The sequence below is a fragment of the Streptopelia decaocto genome (genome assembly GCF_964273445.1).
Source record: "Streptopelia decaocto genome assembly, chromosome: 1".
Classification (NCBI taxonomy): Eukaryota; Metazoa; Chordata; class Aves; order Columbiformes; family Columbidae; genus Streptopelia; species Streptopelia decaocto.
This window is the reverse complement of record NC_138663.1, coordinates 59,130,357-59,152,547: the sequence shown is the minus strand read 5'-3', so window position 1 is coordinate 59,152,547 and position 22,191 is coordinate 59,130,357. Positions and strand designations below refer to the sequence as shown.

At 38.4% G+C, this 22,191-nt stretch overlaps 1 protein-coding gene across 1 annotated transcript in view; it reads left to right on the top strand.

Annotated features, from left to right (window-relative positions):
- Positions 1-22,191, top strand: part of RFX4 (regulatory factor X4) — a gene marked incomplete at both ends in the record, with an annotated part of 93,278 nt that overhangs the window by 42,469 nt on the left and 28,618 nt on the right. Inside the window, 8 exons of the mRNA XM_082057627.1 lie at positions 4,097-4,158; positions 9,257-9,470; positions 10,377-10,454; positions 12,282-12,445; positions 14,846-14,946; positions 16,734-16,792; positions 18,468-18,612; positions 21,909-22,007. Coding sequence (XP_081913753.1) covers positions 4,097-4,158; positions 9,257-9,470; positions 10,377-10,454; positions 12,282-12,445; positions 14,846-14,946; positions 16,734-16,792; positions 18,468-18,612; positions 21,909-22,007 — 922 coding nt within the window. The remainder of the gene's footprint in view (positions 1-4,096; positions 4,159-9,256; positions 9,471-10,376; positions 10,455-12,281; positions 12,446-14,845; positions 14,947-16,733; positions 16,793-18,467; positions 18,613-21,908; positions 22,008-22,191) is intronic.

Here is a 22,191-nt window from a genome sequence, read left to right as displayed (position 1 = left end):
TTGATAGTGAATGCAATGAGGAGCGATGGGTCACAGTGCAGGGATGAAGACAGACTAGACCATTCCTTATTTTAAAGCTGGGGTTGGGTCTGCTTGTGTTGGAATGTCACAGTACTGGAGATGTGAGGAGAGATGCAGTGACAGAAATCACAGCTGGCAGTAATCAAGATGAAGAAGTGCACGTTTGCAGCTACTGTCAAATAACAGAGCAGCTCCTGCCATTCGCCATGCCCAAGGTTAATAGGTCGTGCAGACCTTTACAGACAAAGTGCATTTTTATAGTTGTTGCTCATAAAGTTTTCTGTGTTTTGCATAGATGCTTAAGTAACTTATTTAATTTTTATTGAATTATTTTTAAAATGACCCAAAATACAAGTAATTAGATATTTAATTTAAGTTTATTCAGACACCACTGCTAGGTTTAAAAAGCGAATACAGGCTAAAAATCATGTTAGCTCCAAGATCTGTGCGATATATGTTGAATGTTGTACCACCAGCATTGTAATCTCAGTGTGAGAGAACGATAAGAGAAGACTTTTCTTTCCTGCATTTACTTTATCTGCCCCATACATTTGGAGGGGAAAAGTTACTACCTGTCTGAAAGAAAAAGATCCCCTTATATTCCACCTGCACAGGCCTTCCTAAAACCATGTATCAGGATTTTCTGCAAAGGGGTCAAAGAAATGTTGATTTGGATATACTAGTCCCCTGAAAAAGGTATAAACTAAAGGTATGTTGTTTTATAATGTAATGACTTCTATCTGGCTTTTATGTACATGGTAGGCAATCACTAAAAAGAATTGTTAGGTTGCAAAAGGACAAGGCAGTTCATAATTTTTTTTTTTAAATCAAGAAAGGCATACAATATCTTCTATAGGCAGAAGGCAAGATGAGATCTTGAGCGGGGTACAGAGGAAAGAGAGAGCGAGCATACAACTAAAGTTTAGTAACTGAGAAAGAAGTTGAAGGCGCATTGATATCTGAGGTTAATGTAGGAGGGACAGAAGTTATTTGCATATGAAGCTCCTGATGTACATCTGTCTCAAAACCAAAAAGCTAAGTACCATAAAATAATGCCTAATGGTCAATACTGCCACATAATTTAGTTCGAATTTTACTTGCAAAATGTAATACTTGTACCCTTTTACTCAGATCTCATAGGGCAGCTGGACTTGTGGTCACTATGGAGAACTATGAGATGAAATTTCAGTTCCATTGAAGGACAATGGTAAAAGGCCAGTTCACTCCAAAATTCCCTTGGATACCACCCATGAGATCTTTTAAGCACTGCTTCTGTTGAGAAGCCAGCGCCACTGTGAGAAAGGGGACTGGGCTCCATTCAGAAAACAGTTCAAACTGCGTGGTCTGGTCTTGATTCGTCTGCTTGCGCAACTTCACTGCAGTGATGAAAGGAAAATGATCTGATTTGTTTTTCAGATCTGAACCTGAATTTTCATGTTCGACAATTAGGAACTCCCTTCCCTCCCCACCCAGCTGTAAATCTGACTAATTTTCTCTGTTGTTCTTGAAAAGTTAAACATGAAACACAATGATGATGTATTTTTTAGGGTGACTTTTCAAGATGAAAGTATGACTTAAAAATCAACCTTCTGGACCCTCTGTTTTTTCCACTGATTTCAGCACACGGTGTACTCCACTTTGTCCTGCCTGATCTGGCTGCTTCTCTCCTTTCAGGAAAATCTCGCTGCCTTTGGGCAGTATCATTGCACAGGGATTCACATAAAGTAGCTGAATATAAATATTTGTATGAACAACTAGTTCATTTAGCACTCGACTTGTTTTATTCCAAACACAAATACACATGCTCATGTGTATGAGCACCCAAGTATGAGTATGCCATGTTAAACATATTTTACACATGCAGCATTAGATCAAAGACGTCTGACATTTTTTGAAGGTTTGCTAGAATATGAGAATATGCTTTTTTTTTTTTCCTGTTTTGTAAGTTATTGGTAAAGAATATTTTCAGTGATGCATACTTTTCAGCTGTATTCTGAAAGGTATATCTCATTGTTTAAAACACACTGGATTTTAAAAAGAAACAAAGAAAAGAGAGAGGGATCATCTGATCAACTGCTCCATTATTCTTCTCTTTTCGTGATCACCTCTGCCCTGGTATGTAGAAATTGGCTGATTTATTTAAATCCCAGGAACTCCCATGGCATATGGTTCATAAAGTAGCATTTACAGTGTGCATTGTAACACTTCATCACCACTAGAAAGACTTGAAAGTAATATGGGTTCATGTTGTTCCAAAAGATAAAATACAGTAAAAGTATCTCTAATGTTAAGATTTATTGTGAGTCTACTGCTGTAAAGTCAACTTTTGGAGAGGAATGATATTTTCTAAATGACAACTGCCACCAGAGAAGAAAAAAAATAAAATAAAGAAATCCCTTAGCCCCAAAAAAATCATCCTCAGAAAGTAGTTTTTCAACACCGCCTTTTTTCCCACAGCCTTGTGGAGCCCCCAACCCTGTCTGCAGAAAATGAAAGAGAGAGGGGTGGGATTAATGTGTAATTAAAGGGAATTTGGAAGGCTGAGATGTTGCGGAATGTTAGATCAGTAGCTGGAACAGCATGTGGTGTTCTTTAGGCAGGCTTCATTGAATCCATACAAAAAAAGAAAGAAGGGCTGCTTGCCTGTCTGCTCATTTATCAAACAGCTAGGCTGAACTTTCACAGCTCCACAAAAGTGTTTTACTGTTTGCTGAAGTTTTGCTCCAGAAATTAAAGCTGAACAACCTAGCGACTCTGAGTCTGTGCTGCATTTTTGACACCAGCCGTGTTGTGCAAAGCTCTTGGAAACCAACGCAGGTCAATTTTTACATGATACAAAGGGAAGATGATGGTACATTTTCTAAAAAAAAAAAAATAAATACTGAAGAAATGGTCAAACGTGTGACACTGTAATGTCTTTATTTATATAACACCTTTTGATCTAAATACATGTTCCAGAGCTTTCAGTCATCAATCAGGATTAAATATTTATCATGGTGGCAAAATGGCTAATGGAGAAAAAAAATCTATATTATTTAGTCAATTTTAATTGACATTTTCTTCTAGTTAAGCAGTTATATTCTGTCTTGTATGCCTGTGTTCCTTTAGCATTAGTTGCTGTCCCCCCCCAAAGAGGAAGCATTTAGCAATTTAGATAATGAAAACAAAATAGACTATAAATTTTAAAAGGAAGCAATTCCTATTGCAAGTGAATCTTCAAGGCTTCTGCAGTCTTTCTTACATGACTGTTCTTCCAGAAGAATTTTCCTCCTCCTTCAGACCACACCACGAATCAGGTGCAATCCTGCGAGGTGCTGAACTCCTCCTTTCCAGCAACCGCACCAGAGCATTTTCATCAGGACTTGCCTGCTTGACAGAGGCTCTGATTAATGAAAGCACAATCTACATTCATTAATCCATTTCCTTAAATTCATGTGGCACTAAAGAAGTTTTGTTTTACAGTAACAATGTTTACTTAATCTCTGCTGACAGACCGGAGTCCAGATTTTTGATAATGCCCTGCTGTTTCTGAGATGCACTTGTTTTCTATAGAGGATAAATTAATTATGAGGTATCTGTCTTTACAACAGTGATTCTTCCCTGGTAGAAGTTGTGCCCCTGTCAAATACCAAAATCTTTTCAGGGAATCATCTTTTAGAAAAAGGAGTGTTTAATGGCAGGACAGTGCAAGTCTTTAAAGACCTGTGGCCTCCAAAACTCTCAAAAAGAAAGTTTGTTGATCTCACAAACTGACATAAATAAATAGCAGGCCAATTCTAATTATAATCCTTATTAGTTTAGAGGCAGAAATTATTTTAGAGTTTTAAGGAAATATATTCTACTGCAGAAACCTCTGAAAGTCTTTTTTTAAAAATAGTGGGAGTTAATGCAATTATACTGAATTTTAAAGTGCTTTCCCCACTTTCACTAATGGAAAAAATTAAAAGCTTTATTTCTGATTTCTCCTGGCATGTATTTTGCTGACATTGTAGTTTTTCTGTCTTAACAGACTATATTAAGTATTAGTAAATGTGCTTTTTGATTTTTTTCAAATATCTGTTCTATATATTTGCAGATAATAAGGCAACAATTTCCACAGCTAACAACAAGAAGACTTGGAACCAGAGGTCAATCAAAGTAAGCAGTGCATGGTCTTATTATCATCTCACACAGGGCCCCGTCTGGCTCTGGTTTTACTGAATAGAACAGTATGCCATCAGGGAATAACTTGTCCAGTTGGGGACTTAAACCACAACTTTGCTGGAGGTTCCATTCTTTTCATTGTCTTATTGGTTCAGCAGTGATAGTCCTGCAAAGGTAATCTAATGGAGGCCTTTTACTGATTTAATCAGCAATATTTTCGGTGTTGTTCCTTTGATGTTTTTCATCTCAACTCACTTTACATGATGTAAAGGACATTCCCACCCAGTAGTAACGGAGCTACTGTGGGAGGCTGGAAAATGACAGCTGGTTAACATCATGTTTCAGTTTAGAGAACAAGTGGCAGAAAGCTATCTGGAATTTAGGTAAGAACATACATTGGTCTAAACTGAAATTGTCCACAAATCTGGATTTAACCACCATTTTTCTTGTGTAATGAAATCCAACATGTCTTTAAGTGATCAAGGAATTAATTTATTGCCTTACCCAAAAGATGGTACTTCCTGGAAACAGTTCATCCTAATTCCAGAATGATAAATTGATTCAGAAAAACAGCGCACTTCCTGGAGTATTTGACTTTTTCCTGTTGTTAACAAGATGTGTTTCTGCTATTTTACAAAGAGGGTATGGTGACGTTTTAATACAATTTTTTCTGATTGTGGACTTAATGAAATTTTTCCAGTGGTGTTTTGGATCTTTTTATGGCAAGCACAAGCCCCCTAAAACATGTGTGTATATATATATTTATTTATATATATATATATATACACACACACATACCTGCTTTTCTTGATTAACTTTCACAGAAACCTACGGGGTAGTCTAAGGTTAGTCTCTGTAGATCACAAGTGGAAAACTATAGAGGGGGGAATGAAAACCTGTGTTTGCAAAATTTTGCTGGTAAAACTTATTTTTGAAAATTAAACCTATAAACACCATATTGATAAATGTTGAGAGACAAATATGCTATGAGAATTGAACTTACATACTAAAGCTAGAATGACCTGCTCTTTAAAGGAAAAAAAGAAATTAAGACACTAAAGAAATGCCATTAACATTAACTTCACTGTGCTCTTCTAACAAATAGTCCATGCCAAGCAGTATCACTTTGATGGGACAAAATGTCACTTCCCCCATCTTGATATTCTCCTAATTTTTATAACTAAGCTTTCTTTTAGTAGAGCAGTCATATATAAGCAGCTAATTGAAGATCTGAAATCTCTTCTCAAATGCACATTCAGACTTGCTGTAACATCAGTCATAACAGAGATACTGGGAATCTCTCAGGTGCAATTTCTGGGCTAGTCCAACAGCATATTAGGAAAGCGTGGTAGGTCCAGACTTGGAGAATCAGGATTTAGCTCCAAATATGAGTTATTTGGAAGTTCATAAAGACAGAGTGAAAGCATGCACAAGTTGCTTTATTGCTTTATGGAAGGATTCAAGTGAGAGTATCTGCTGTAAGCCGTCATACCACTCTGACATTGGCTACAGCTTTGTTATTTGTCTTCCTGTTTAATGAAAGGGATGAACACTGCTGTATTTTTGAAGTGGGGCACGTCCCATAGCTCCAGGAGTCTCTCAGAGGGGCAAGATGCTCTTGATCTGCTGACTAGGGGTGTCTTGTATCTCCAAAAGCTATGTCTTTTTCCTCTCAATAAGGCTAAAAACCAATGGGACTTAATATTTCTTGCATATTTTCCACCTAACCTGCATGTCTGTCAGAGGGTCCTTCAGGTCACACAGCTCTCTCATGTCACCCTTGCAGTGGTTCTGCTCCCTATCTAGCAAACATGAAGGGATTTCTGAAAATCATGCTGTCTGTGCCGATCAAAACTCTTGGCCTCTGTCCCTGGTCACCCCTGTGAGGGACATCATGGTTACTTGAATTTCACAGCATCAGTAGGCACCCAACTGAGTTCTGCTCCACAAGAGGATGCCTACATCTTCGGCAGTGGTTAACACCCCAGGGATTATAGCATACAGAGGAATCCTCCTCATTTGACCCAATGAAGAGAAGAGGTATAAACACACACTACATACACACTGTACTTCTTTTCAATAAATACACTCCTTGCTAGACCCAGCACAGCTGCAACAGAGCTCTGTGTTTGTTTGTGGCTTGTTTGTTTTGTTTTCTTTTTCCAAAACATCTGACCGCATTCCAATTAAGTGTTACATAAAGAAATTACTTTAGGTATTAACACATCAGTCCTTTTATCACCAGCTGCGCTGATCGATCACTACCAGTATGATTTTCATTCCAGTTCCCTGGTACTGCCAAAGGAAATTCAGCCATGGAAGTGGTTAAGATTATCTGACTTCACACTGTTCTGCCTTCAATCTTTTTATAGCACGGCTTCCTTGTAACATGACAAAGTTCAGAGCTACAATGGTACTATACTCTTGGTCATCAGTTGTGAGGTTTTCATTCTTGCAGCTGGGTTTATTGCTGTAAGCATGCAGCTGTTCTTTATTGCACTGAGCTTAAAACCAGTTCCACCACCAGGTGAGCCATGAGCAGGCAGCTAAACACAGAAGATTATTTCTTGCTGTGCTGTACCTTGAAACTCTTCAATATGTACACAAGAGGTTAGTTAAACTGATGGAAACTACATGCTATGAAGGGAATTTGACTTATTTTTTTAAAGGAGTACTGCAGATAATGGATCTACGAGAGGAAAAAACATTCCACTGTTTACCACAAAATAATTATGCAGTCTGTGCATTATTCTTTTGCAGATCAAACTTTCCAGCTCTGTGTATTGAGTTAAGTTGTGATTTTTTTCTAATAGAAATACAGAAAAGTGCTTGGAGAAGAATCTTTATAAGGTGCACAAGCGAATTTTTGCCATTTGGGATGGGTTTTCTGGAAAAATTTTGGAGTTAATTTGGCTATTGCTGTCTATATGATTTTGAAGATACCCAGAAAACTCTTTTATGTAGTTTATTGCCAAGTGAAATATACAAGAAATTAAATAATGCACGGTGAAATTCTGCTACATTTTCTAGGCTTCAGTTCATTTTTATCTGGAATTTATTTAAGAGGGAGCTTGGTATGAGAGACTGACCCCTGCTTAAGTTATGCAAACCTTCAGTCCATCTAGAACACTTGCAGTCCCGCCTGATGTGACATTTTGCCTCCTCCCCACACTTTCCTCAGTGATTTGTGGTGCCAGCTCCCTGCAGCATTTCCTTTTGGTTTCCTCAGCCCCAGACATGCTGCACAGAACGTATGTGAGCTTTATGGCTTTTAAGTGCAGTGCATGTGTGACAGCTGCTAGAGACCAAACCAGGGACTTGGACTGCAAGCTGGCTTTGTTACCATTCAAGCTGAAGAGACAAACTTCCACAGCTGGTGTTATAACCCCGGTTTTAGCACAAACCTGCCATTAGTTGCCTAAGACAGTTTAGGATTGATCTGGAGCCTGGTTTCTAGTGTGGAATATACATTTTGGCCTAAGTGCTGACGGGCAGATTTGAAGCAGATACTGTGACTTTCTAAAGTATTGAAGCTAGGAAATCTGTGTCAGCTTAATGTTTTAATGAATCTAAATTGGATTATTCAATATTGAGTTCAAGATAGTTTTTATTTTTAATGGCCAACATGTAACGTCCTCAGTGTGCCTGGCAAGGGAGCCACATACTACAAGTTTGCTACAACTCCCCAGGCCTCCTCTCACCCCATCTGTGCTGGTGGACAAGATTAGGGCTTCCAGCTCTTTGCCACCACTTTCTGCTGGGTATTAGGACATGCATTGATCTGTGGGTGAATGACTGAGAGTGAAAAAAAGGAAAAAATATCACCTGAGTTAGTGTAAACTACCATCACTCAGATGCTACTCTCACTCATTTAATAAATGACCTTTGTAAAACCAGCTGATTTTGCCTTAAGCAATCTTGAGTCTATTCAGGTGAACAGATCTGCTGTCAGCACTGTGAAATCAGTAACTGTTTGAGAAGTAACAAAAACATCCAGAGATGGTAACTTCTCCTGTCATCGTAGTGGGATTCAGTGTCTCATCATGCTCTGACAGGGTTTTGAAAGGCTGTAAGTAGAGAACTGGAAAATCATTGAAAATTCTGTCTAGGAAAGTAGGGTGATATCAAAAATATATAAGCAAAATAATTTCTGTTGCCTTTTTAAAAACTTTGTGTGATGGCTTGGTGGTGTCTACAGCTGAGAAACCGAAATAAAAGTTGGCAAATTATGGAAGGAATGCTACTTTGATGCAAGAATTAGACAGGATAATCAGTGCCTCCATTAACACATGTAATAAAGCTAAATTGTAGCACGAACTTGTGCCACTAGGCCACCAATCCACTTTTATAGCACAGCCGCACTGTGTAACTCCCACTGTGGTCTGCATAGAGTTACAGGGTTGTGTAGTGTCCTTTGCTGATTTAAGCCCAGTGGTGATGCTAAGTTATGAAGCAAATAATTCTGAACTGTACTTTTCCTACCGTTCGTTGCTTTCCAGCACAAGCCTTTTCCCCACTCTCTTCTCATTGAAGTGTTTTCAATTTTTGAAGCATTTCTGAACAATGCATTTGCAATAAAAACTCATGCTTGTCAAGAATCAAACCAGCCCCCAACGGTCTGAGAATCAGGGAGCCAAAGTAACAACAGAAGGGCCAGTCCAGAGGGTCTGTACTTCGGCTTATTGCAAAACTAAAGGGGCAGCTGCACAGCAGAGCTCTGCCAACAAGTAGCTTTAGGATGCTATTTGTTTGGTTGGTTTTTTTTGGTTGTTGGGGGTTTTTTTGTTTGTTTTTGTTTTGTTTTTTAATATAAGAAAAAAAAAATGGAAGTCCACTATTTTGCTGCCCTGCCATAGAGTAAGCTTTATTAACTCTGAAGAGATCTGCTTTTACCAGAAGGAATGAAAATTGAAAGCCCAATATATTACCCAATATTCTGCTACTGAATCAATGCTTGTTAGTAATATATAAACTATTGCACAGTTTTTTTTGCTGCAGAAATTATTTGCATTATCAGTTTATCTTACCTCCCCCCCTTCTTTTTAAATTTTCAAACAATATGCTTTATAAAATATACATCTCTGTGTATCAGGTACCATTATTATGGAATTGCAGTGAAAGAAAATTCCCAGTATTATGATGTGATGTATTCTAAAAAAGGAGCAGCCTGGGTCAACGAAACAGGAAAAAAAGAAGTAACCAAACAGACAGTGGCGTATTCACCACGATCCAAATTGGGAACATTACTGCCAGAGTTTCCAAATGTCAAAGATCTAAATCTGCCAGCCAGTCTGCCAGAGGAGAAGGTAACACTTTGCAAATCTTTTCTCAGCTTCTTGTTTTGTGGGTTTTTATGTTTTGGTGGTGGTTTGGTTGTGTTTTTTGGTTTTGTTTTTTTGTTTGTTTGCTTGGGTGGTTTTTTTTTTTTTTTTTGTCCCTGCTCTAAATGAAAGCTTCATCTAAAATACAAAATCTTTAAATGAGAGTGAGTTTAATAATGCTATTATTTTATTTATGAGGGTCTTAATTACTTTATGTAATAGGAAGAAGTATCTTCCCTTAGAATAGGCAGCTGACACTTGCTGCTGTACAACATTTCTGAAACCCATGCACAGTTTTTTTCTAAAGTTACATTACATACAGCAGGTGAGGTTTAAGGGTAACTGTTTTTAAATATGTTATAGCTCTTCAGTCTGTGAACACACTTGATGGCAAACTGGAAAACAGTTCTGATGCTTTCTTGAGCATTTCTTATCCTGCTAGATTAGAAATTAAGAGAATCCTATCTGCACATATGACAAAAGTTCTCTGGCTGCTTTTAGCTGAGCTTGCTAGTTTTCTAATGCTATTCATATGTGTAGTATCAATGTAAAGTGGACAAAAGAATCGGGTTTTATAGTTCTTTATGTCCTAATTAGGACCACATTCTTATCTTTCATCTCACTGAGGCTTTTTGCTCCTCTTACTTTTGAAGAATCCCCATTGACATAGAAAAATTCATGAATTCAAAGGAAGAATTTACTTCTAAGAAGAAAATTCCTCTTTAAGCTAATCTAACAAATCTAACTAGATTCTGATTTTGTTATTTTTGCAATTGTGCATAGGTAAGAAGAAAAAACTTACTTTTTTGTGCTCAATATTCTGACAGTTTTAAAAGCACATTTCTTAAAGTAGAATAATCTTTTGTGTGTCTACCTCTCATTCTTTTTCAGGTTTCTACCTTTATTATGATGTATAGAACTCACTGTCAGAGAATACTCGACACTGTAATAAGAGCAAACTTTGATGAGGTATGGTTGGAAACTACAGTTGTAGTTTAATGATATATAGGGTATTAATAGATCTGAGAGCTTATTTTGAATGTGATATTACAAACTTATGGGTTTGTGGTGGCCAATAATAATGAACAATAGCTGTACTTGAGTACATAATATGTGAGCGATAGCATTAAATCTCAGAACACTGTGCAAGTTAGAGGAATGAAAGCAATGGAATTTTTTTGTCTTTCCTTTCTCCAGCAAGAGTAAGGCAGCAATATCCCCTTACAAGACATTGGACAATTCAGTTCTTACAACTCAAGAAGTGTGTCCATCACCACTTTTCTAAGCTTTGAGCTGGGACTGAGTTCTGTTTGAAGGAATTTCTCCGGGTGTTCAGCATAAACACAGGACAGGTGCCACAGTCAAAATGGTGGGTTTTGTTGGTCTATTAGGAAAGGTGCAGGGCATCTGGGGGCTCAGCAGCCTCCCAGACATCCCAGAAAGCTGTAGCTGGAGTCCCCAGTTGCTCAACTGTACTGCAGTGCAGCTCTGAACACATGCTCTGCTCAGCAGTGGATACAATCCATTGGAGATGGGTACAATCCATTAGAGATGGATAAGGTTTGTACCTCCTTCAGTCTGAGGGGTTTCTGGCAGTGCATGCAGACAGCTTTATAATTAGAGCTGAAAAATAAAACATTACTGGAATGCAAGCAGTTTTATATTACATGTTGGAAAGGCCTCCAGTCCAGGAAAACAAATCTGACCATAGAGATGCTGAGGGTCTAATTCAAATATGACATCCAGGTCCTGGAAAAAATCAAAGGAAATTGGGTCTTTTGACGCTGTCTTCTAAACAATGGCAAGAAACTCCCTGATTTATTTCCTCACCCAGTTTAATTCTCACACTCTTCTGCTTTAAAGCTGAGGCTCTTTTAAGTCATTGCAACAAGTTCAGATGTTTCCATGTGAGAGAAATATGTGACACAAATCCAGGGACTTTTGCTGGATGAGTCTCAGAATACTTTCTTAGGAGCAGGATGTTATATTTTGTTAGGGAATCTATTTGTCAGGATCAGTGGTGGTGAAGGGGCAGAGCAGCAACAGTATATAAACGGCAAATATTCTTTACTGCCCCAGGTGTCGTTACTTATTTCAGTACCAGTTGTGTGCAAAAGGTTGTAACTGACAAATGCTGGTGTTCTGACCCCTGTAGAACTGATCATAACATTCCCTTAATTACACCTTCATTTCCTAAATTAAAAATTTCAGAGGTATATTTTGCTGTGTCTGAAATCACCTCCCTATTTTCTTTTTTTGCCTTTCTCCATTCTTTCTTCTATTTCCTTCATAGTGAAGGAAAGAAGAAATCCAAAAGTGTAGTGGTTCTTTCCCAAATGAAGATGGGGAAGGGTATACTGATCCCTGTAAGCCACGTGCTATCCTCCTATCCCTCCCTACACCAAGCCATAGGCCGCATCCTTTTGTATACAGGGACAGAGAGCAAAGAGAGAGAAAAAGGCTTGACATGTGGAAGCCACAGAGTTACACTCACCAGCCATTGATGGAAGGTAAAAAATATGGTGGTACCCATGAGCATGTCTACTGTAGTAACATAAAGACACCCTGTTACCAGCTCAGAGTGTCTCGTTGCCCTTTGATTGATTACACCACTGTGGCTGTGTTATAGTATAAGCCTGTCTGGTTAAGGAATATGCGTTGCCTGTGTTATGCTGCATCAGTCCAGCTCTGGGGCTGAAATGAATACTATGTAAGAAGGGTCATTGAAGAAAAAATGGTACTTGTGGCCTTTGTTTATCTTTGTTTGAACATTCCTGTTTTTTCTTGTGATTGCAGGTTCAAAGTTTTCTTCTGCACTTTTGGCAAGGGATGCCTCCTCATATGCTGCCTGTATTGGGTTCTTCAACTGTAGTGAATATAGTGGGAGTTTGTGATTCAATTCTGTACAAAGCAATTTCTGGAGTTTTGATGCCAACAGTACTACAAGCATTACCTGACAGGTCAGTGTAGCTGGCAGCACTGACCACTTTTAGCTCAGCTGTCTTTGTTACATGTCTTCAAGAATGGCACAAGTTCGCAAAAAGCTACTTGCTGCTTGAGTTTAAATCACAGTGTCAATTCAAGGGGGTCAAAGAGCTGACATGTTCCTGAAGAAGTGTTCAGATTTTAACAAGGCTTGTATTGAAAAAAAAAAAAAGTTATTTCTTGTGTGATAAAGGATACCACCTTCTTTTTGGTTTATTAACATCAAGCTGGTAGTCATGTCCTGACTTTCAGGTAATATCACAAAACTGCAGGCTGCAGAGTGCCACACTGTCTTCTGAAAATTTCAGGCACTTTTCTGCTGGCCTGGGATAACAGTGAAACAGTGTTCTGAATTATAGTGACAAAAGGAGCTGGCCTGACTGCTCTGTTTGTGAATAGTCATAGGCATATTCAGACACTGAAACCTAAGCTTTTCTCTCTGTTTACACTCTTGGACCCCAATTGTTATTCTGCTTGCCAGGAATGTAAAACATGAAGATCATACTTGTGAAGTCTTGGACATGCTGGTTTGATTGAAATGTTATCTTATGAAGAGCAGATGCATGCTTATTTTAGGAACACTTTATTATTATTATTATTATTATTATTATTATTATTATTATTATTATTATTATTATTATTATTATTATTATTATTATTATTATTATTATTGTATTCGCCTACTTTGTTTCAAAGCTAAATTCACTTTTCCATTCCATGTGGTAGATCTCAGTTGCTCTTTTCTTACCTGGAGCTCATCTGAGTCCAAAAAGTCTTATTTAATAGATGAAGCAGGACAGAGATCAGTATTTCACAGCAAAAAGTGTAATGACTGAATGCAGCCACCCTGTTTCCCACTTTGATTTTCCTAAGATGAGCATCATCTAAATATATGTGTACATCTTCATTATTATTTGATTGATGCTTTCCTGAGATTGAGTAATTCATTAAGAATATTGTTCTAGGAGTTTATTATTAGTGCTGTATGTTTGGCCCTTAAGATTTTGAAGCTGTTCTAATTATGACGAATGTCTTCAAGATGTTCTGCTCCCCTGTGCACACTCTATGACTGCTAAAGTACAGTCAAAGTATTTCCACAAGAAACCTGTTAGAAGCATGGGCTTTCCTTGATAAGACATGTACATTTTTACAGGCTTTGCCCTTCACCCCTCCCAATCTATTTCATTGGAAGGATTAAACAGAACAGCAGTCCTTTTCTCAAGCTGCTTAGTTCTTTCATAGCAAATAAGGAGGGACTTGAGTGTGAATATGGACTTTTGTAATGCATATAAAGGGCCAGATTGTGGCTATTAAGCCATAGCCTGCACTGGAGGGGGTGAAGAAGGGTCTCATTGCAATGGAAGATCCTGAAGAAAATCTTGCTGACTCAGCCAGAACCCTCTGAGGTACTTCCTGGGAACAAACATTGCCTGTCCAGAAAAGCCATGTTTTAGTGGGTGCAGGAGTCATCATTCATTCCCTGTCATGTTGGGTGTCTGCATGGAGAACAGCAGGCCTGTGGCTGTGTTTATTTTACCTGCTCCGTTCTCAGTGCAGCGTCTTAGGAGTGCAAACAGAATAAGCTGCCTGGCTGAAAGAGTTCCTTGCATCTTCCCTCTCTTTCTCATTTCTGTGTCTGGAGTATTGCGCCATGCAGTGCAGCTCAGTCTGGCAGAACCAACTATTGGAGTCCCCTGCACAACACCCTGCAACTTTTCCTGGAAATGGCCATTTTATACTGATCAATGCCAAGAAGAATCTGCCTACCAAGTTTAGCAGGAAATGATGGAGCCCTCAGGAAAGGGTAGTAAGGGGGAAGAGAGAAATCTCACTTGACTAGGGAAGTTCCTGTCCTGTGCAGAGCTAAACAGGCAGGTCGTGCTCTGCCCCTGCTTCTCCACCTGTGTGGGCTTGGCCTGGAAATTCCTCCCCACCATCACCACCCACTCACTGCCTGCAGCATATATGGTTATTGCACATCCCTGTGTACATCTGTATACATGTGGGTACAGCTGAGCTGAAATCAGAAGCTTGATCTATTGTGTTCTTTAAACAGTTCCGATTTTATGTTCTTGTGTTTATACAGAGTGGGAATGATTTTATTTCAAGCTAAGAATACCGTTTGTAAGTATCAAAGCAGTGCAGTACAGAGACTTTCATTCTTTGTCAGGTTTTGAACCCTCACATGGTGATGTGTTTTCCTTTACTGCAAATATAGTCAGAAGTTTTTCTTCACGCCTACAAACTCAAATATGCCAGCAAGTCTGCATAATAGTGAGTTGTAAATAACTGACTCATAGTATTTACATGTTCACAGATTTTATAGATTAAAGCACAGAGTAAACATGTTCTGATAGACTGATTTCTCTTTTCAGTTTGACACAGGTGATCCGAAAGTTTGCAAAGCAACTGGATGAGTGGCTGAAAGTAGCTCTCCATGATTTACCAGAAAACCTACGAAATATCAAATTTGAATGTATGTATTTCCCAATCTCTCTCCTATTAACCTGGAATGCATACAGTGTTTATTGAGTACAAATTAATTGGAAATGAGGCTAATGTTCTTTTCGGCTTTAAAAACTGCCAGCATTATAAATATTGTATTCGCTTACAATCTCCACTTGTTCATGAGAACCAATTTCATTTAGTGAAATGAGGCACTGCTCAAAATGAGAAGAATTGTCTTTCTTTTCTTGTGGATTCTGATAAGAAATTAATTTTGTTGATAGTAAGCAAACATTAGGGATGATATTAGGCAAAGGAAATTATTAAACAAACCTTTGGCTAGCACAATTTGAATACAGCTTTGAGGCCCTTGCTCAAAAAAAGTGCCAGAGTTAAAAATGAAGGAGATCAAATTACCCTGTCGCCACAGGAAAGGGCACTAGTCCTTTTCAGACATGCTTTGTAGATGCCTGCAGTGCACATCACCTATTGATAAAGTCTGCTTTATTTCACGGCTCTCAATTCTTTGCCTTTCATGAGCACTAAATTCCACACCACAAAGTTAAAGAAGAAGAAGAAAAAAACTAATTTAGGAGAAGGATTAACTATTTTGATCAGCATGGAAAATGAGGTGTATATTTTACTAAGAACAGTCAGGATGTAAATTGGAGCAACTCCTTTTAGCTTTTTTGTGTTATTTACTAATTTATTTTTGAAGTTACACAGAGTTGGAAGTGAAAACATGCTTTATCACATCTTTTTCAGTTCAAAAATGTCGAGAATCTGCAACAGCAAAATCTTTTCTGATCTTATAGGGAAAAAGGAGATAGACACTGTATTTTCCAGTCATTCTCAATCTGTACTCTTTAACTGCCTCTGTGTACAGTGCAGGGGAAAACCTACTCTGTGGCCATGTCTAAGGCCTGTCTGGATAGATCTGCAAGTCTTTGGTGATTCTAATATAAGGAAAAACTTGAGTGCATCCCACCTTTTACGTGAGCCTTTGTTGCTCCTGCAACTGTTTCCTCCCTATCAGAATTTGTGATAGTGTGCACAGCAAATGGAGGTACTGAGAGGAGTAACTGCAAGCCTTGTTCAGGTTTGTAGTTGCCAAGTCACAGATTTCAGACAAAAGATGCACAAAACAAGATTTTAAATTCCAGGTATAGGAAGTACCTTAATACAAAGTCCATATTGTTTTGAAAGAGCTAAAATAGGACCAGAGAACTGGCAAGTGCCTCCAGGGCCATCTTACCCTGTAGCATATTCATACATCTCTTTCAGAAACTTTGACCAAATTCTACCCAAAACTGATTTTAGCTCCTACTAGTCCAGTCAGAAGACTCCAACAAATTTTGTTTGCATTAAGTTGCTAAGTAGCAACCTTTTCTAATTTCCATGCATAATGTAGCTATCATTATTTTATGTCCACTGGTTCTTGCACCAACATTTTTCTTTCTTTTAAGTAGTTCTTTCTGGTCTTCAGTTCCTTTGTGTATCAAGAGAAAATTTGCTATGCCGAACAAGTGAAGCTCTTCCATTGTCCTCCACATTTCTCTTGTCATCTCATTATTCACAGCATTTATAAATCACTGCTTGTAATATGCCTCTGTAAAACTGATTGAGCATCCAGATTTAAGGTTTTAGGTCAAGGTTTAAAGTAAGTTAAAACTGGGCTATTTGAAGGAACTTTATGTAGCCACAATTGTATACAGGAAACTGGATATATTTTTTTGTTCTTATTTGAATTTAATATTTTTAGACATATTTTTCTTTATTTCAAACAATATGTAAATATTTATTTTTTCTTTTCTGCAGTGTCCAGAAGATTCTCACAAATACTCCGACGACAGACATCACTAAATCATCTCTGCCAAGTAAATATTTCAGTTACCCAAGTTTGCTGAATGCAATTTTTACTAACTTTTCAAATAATTTTATGGATTGGCAGGCTGGATTTTACCCAAAGAGGAAGAGATCATGTTAAAAGTTTGTCTCCAACATTTATTGTGACCATCTTTACAAAATCAAAAAGTAATCAGCAAAAAAAAAACTTTTCTAGATAACTCACAACCCCTGATCTTTCAATTTAGTGGGGAACTTTTATCAAACAAAATTGTTACTTGATTTGAAGAGACGGTTCATTTCAATGAAATACAGGAGAGCCATTCCTATGACTTCAGAGTGGTTTGTCTCAGGACCATTACAAAGCAAGAAAAATTTCTATATACCTGACAAAAATCCAATTCTAATTGTGTATTTAAATCAAATGCAGATTAGTAAAACTCAAAATGGTTTAACCACTGGGGTTTTAAATAGAAATATTCTTGCAACCATAGCAAGTGAATATAAAAACTACTCTGAAGTGTTTGTTTTTCATCAGTTTGTTTAGATCACAATTACTTATCAAAAATTCATTAGACCAAATTCTGCGTAGTATAAAAAGGGGAAGGATGCATTGAATTCATTAACATTTCACCCACGTATTGGAGCATACAGTTTGTTTTCCCTGTCACACTGAAAGCTCCACTTTTGGAAGGTGTATCCTACACCCCAGGTTAATCCTTTGAGTGGTGAAGCCCACAGGAAGAAGCTCTGGGGGAGCTCTGCAAGGTGTAGATTTCTTCCTCCATTATTTTAGTGGTGGGGGCAAAGTTGCCAGTGTTACCTTTCCTCAAACATGGTGGGTCATCACTGAACTTTGGAGGTCTATAGGGATTCAGAGGAAATCAAGATACAGAGACAACAACGTTCTGCATTGGACTTAGGATCAAATAGTTTACTTACATGAAGGACTCTTCAAATGTATCATTTCCTTGGGGAAGCTGATAACCTTAGTCTGAGTTATCATCTCTGCTTAACTTACAGAGATCTGGTGTATATTATATGACCATGACCTTCTGTCAATCCGTTTTCTATAAGCCCATGGTCCCCATTCAACAGCAGACTCCTGTCTCAGCCGGCCAGGAAGCAGAGCTGATGTGAAGGCAAATGAGCTCTAAGTTTTTCATGTGGCTGAGGGAAGAAGGAGAGTCTTCACAGTTTGGGAGGGGGGAGGGTACAAACCTGACTGGGGTTTGTTCAGTTTTGGCTTAGTTTTTCTGTCGCTCTTTGGTTTTGAACTGAAGTTGATCAAGATGGTGCATAGATGAGGTTTTTAGGGACATGGTTTAGTGCTAGAGTTAGGTTATGGTTGGACTCAATTATCTTGATGGTCTCTTCCAACTGGAATGATTCTATGAATCTAAGAAAACCAACAGAGCTGTTAGAGATGGAGGAACCTAGCAATGTCATTGCCAGATTAGGGTTGCTCATTGGGGTTTGTGGTGGGTGCAACCAAAATATTTACAGCTGATTAAAGTAGGCAAAAAGACTTGGGAGTTCTCTGTGGTTAGAGGGCCCTGTAACATCCATAAGACATCAAGCTGGTGGGTGGGGGTCCATGAGCAGAATCAACTTAGTGAGCCTAGCTAAGGAAGCGTAAAAGGGGATAAAGCCTATTTTTTAACCTAATAAACCATGAACTAATGAATAGATTGGATTGGATTACAGGCATCAAGAACGGTGATCCACAGTGCGGACATCACATTTCAAATGCTGGAGGACTGGAGGAATGTGGATCTGAATAGCATTACCAAACAAACCCTCTATACTATGGAGGACTCACGGGAGGAACACAGAAAGCTCATCATACAGTGTAAGAGCAGAACCCTCAAATAAAGCCAGGTGAACTTGGTTTCCTGCTGGAAAACAAGCTCAGTGAAAATAACACTGTTTTTGCAGCCAGTGGTTTGCTTGGAGGCTTAAGATAAATATAGAGACCTTTATCAAAATATAAGGCAAAGCCCTGTAAAGGTCTAATGTTTTGAGGCATAGACCTGGGCACTCTTCCATTATGAGTTTCTTTCTAATAACCAGAATAGCCAATGGTACAAAACTTGCACCCAGATTCAGGAGGATTTTTTTCCATGAACTTGAGCAAAATGAATCTATGAATTAACCATTGAATCTGATAAAATCCAGTCTCTGCTGCTGTAGAATTGCAGGAGAGTTGTCTTTTGAATGGCTTTGACGCTAAAGTGGCTGTGTAGTTGAGTTCCTTTAAAACTTTTCTTTATAAAAAGTTCAATTTTACACAGTGTTTTCATAAACAAGGTCATTTGATGGGATAAGCTTTTATCCTGAACTTTCATGAGGAAATAGAAATCCCGTATTAAGCAAACTCATTGGCTAATTTAGATTCTGCCAAGTATAGTGAGGGGCATGAACTGAAAAGCGACTTTGTAGATGTTGGCAAATTGGTTTTAGAGTCACAGATCTTTTGTAAATATAAAATTTAACTTACATTGTCCAGCAAGTTTTCATGGTTGTAAGCTTAGGTATAACCCTAAGCACACTGAGTTTGTCCCAGGGTGACCAGCTTTGTCTTTAGCGTCATTCATAACCTCACTTCCCTGTGAACCAACCTGTTGTATTGCCATCTCTCTCCTGAGGAGGACCAGTCATCTTTTATCCAGAACCAGCCTTAACGGGGAGCAACCTGGGCAACCAGTTGTGGGAGCCCTGCAAGGGTAGGTTTGCCAGTGGGGTCACTCTTTCAGTGAGTGGCTGGGAAGAGGAGGGGTGACACCTTAGCATGTACACTGGACCCTTCAAGGTTGACTTTGGCACTCGTCCCATCCTGTTAACACTAAAAGTCTTCTCCCCAGTTTAGGGACAGGCCTTGCATTCTCTGTTAGCTGTGTTTTCCAGTGAGATGTGCTTGGTACTCTTTCCTCTCCTTCTTAACCCTTGTTTTTTTTCCTGACATGGCCCTCTTCCCTTTTGAGGAGATAGAAACTTGACATGGTGGCGGGGAGGGTAGGACATAGGGAGACTGGAGACCAGAATATGGTACATCCTTCTGTCATCTGTTATGTTTTCAATGTCTACCCAACGTCGTCCCACTGGGTGAAAAAACAAAGTTCTCAAAGTTATAATCCCTAGTAGCAGCAACAGTTTTGGTTCTCATTCAGAAAATTTCTATTATTCAGGAAAGCTCTTTCTATATGTGTTAACTATTTAAATATAAACATAAGTGTAACCAAATCAAATGGTATTTTCCTGAATACTAATGGATTTGAACAGTTTTTTACCTATTTTAGGCCCACAAAGTCCACTAAACAATTACCCAGAAATGGTAATGGAACATGGGTGTTTGTAATGAGATGGGATTTCACTAAGAGGTGCAGATATGTGTAGATATTATTCTAGAATTGAGACTCCCCCCCTCCATCTTCAATGTTTATTTTACTTAGCTGAAGATCTTAGAAAAGGTCATACTCTATATGACTCATATTACATGGAGTTAAGGCCTGCTTTCACATTTTTTGTATTATTAACCAAAAAAGTATAATTTCTAGCTACTGTAACTGGGAAAAAGTGTTTATTAGCCTATAAGAAAGCTTAGAGAAAAATCATTTGGTATAAGACAAGCTCTTTCCTGCTCTGCTATGATAGCTGTCTCTGACATGGTTTCTTCTTTATTCCTTCTTTCTCAGATCCTGTTGCAGTATTTTTAACAGTCACTACAGGCCAAATAGTTACTTTTCTCAAACAGGTTGTTGTACACAGTTGAATTGCTCCAGTAGCAAAGCAGGCAACTGATTTTTCCACTCTTGTTCCCCTCTTTGCACAGCATATGAATTACTTCATCTGTTGTATCAGGCAGTTTTCGTCCAGCCAAATACTTGGGTAAGGAGACAACATTTAGATTCCTCTGTGATCCTGTTCTGAAAAAAGGGAAGTTGCCCATTCAGTGAAACAAGATAAGGGTGACTCAAATATAATTATTTCCCTTCTTCCCCAGCTAGTGTTTCTGATCTATCCAGCCTTTGCAAGTCTAAATTAAACAAAGTTAAAGTCAGATGTGAAGCAAATGCATTCCTGCTTGTCTTCCTGATCCAACTTAGAGACCAGGGAGCTTGTTCTTTGCTTTATTCTCAGCCTCTCTGGCTCACTTCTCTAGCTGTCATCTCTGAGATTTGCCTCCTCCACCTCCCTCACTTTCTTTCTTATTGTGGGAAATTCCTTCCTCCTGTTATTTATAATTAAGCAGAAATGGAAATGCATAGTGCATTGAGATCATCCTGTAGCACAGCAGGTAGAAAGTATCTTTCTTCTTGACCTATTTGGCCTTTTATTTTAGCTGAGTTGAAGAACAGTTTCTTAAGGTGTCAAAGTGCATGATTCTTTGTCTTCCAGTCATTGATTCTCATAAACAAACTACAGACTTGCAATTTTAAGATCTGCAGTTGAATGACTTGCTTTTACTCTCTGTATTGAAATATGAATATGTGTATTTGGGAGAAGTTTAAAAGTGACAGAAGTTTAAAAGTATTCAGTCTGCTTTTGAAAGCTCTTCTTGGTAAATTCAGTGCATTGGTAGCAATGTGTTTTGAATAAGCAGAAGTTTATGGAAATTCTTTGTGTGTGTGTGTCTGGCATTGCAAATAGATGATTTGCAGCAGCTAAATCATGTTTTTGCAACTAAAGCATTATACAGATGAGAGCCCTGTCAACAATACTCATCCTTTTTGTGCTTAGAACATTCTTTATGCACTTCTAAATCAATTTTATGCACACCCTTTTTCATCACCAGGATCAAGGCCTACCTTCACACTCTTTGTAGAGAACACCATGAATGTTTCTCTTCTGGGCACACCAGACAGCTGAAGCTTAAATCAAATGATGAATTTTAAACAATAGTTCCTGATTTGCTCACGTTAAAATACCACTTCTACTGACTCTATCACTTTTAGTGGAAAGGAGATAAAAGACCAAGCAAACTTATTGGATCAGCACCAGGGAAGATATATTTGTTATAGCTAAACAATCTATTATAAAAACCACAGCAAATTTGTGGTGTTATTGGCAGCTTTTTACGTTTTGTTTCTCTTTTGTCTGCAATGTAACCCAAGTACTGAGGTGGGCTATTTTTTCTTTGTCTGCCAGTGTATCAGGAGTTTGATCACCTTCTAGAGGAACAGTCCCCCATTGAGTCGTACATCGAGTGGCTGGATTCCATGGTGGACAGATGTGTTGTGAAGGTTGGTAAGCAGGAGTAAGGACCTGGGTCACTGATGTGCAGTATGAGCTCTATTCAGCCCACAGATTTCTAGAAAAAAAAAAAAAAAAAGAAAAGAAAAAGTCAAACCAAAACAACAAAGAAGACAAACATTGGTAATAAGCATGAGTAAAGCAGCAGTGGGCAACATCTTACCAGTTTTCATGCTCA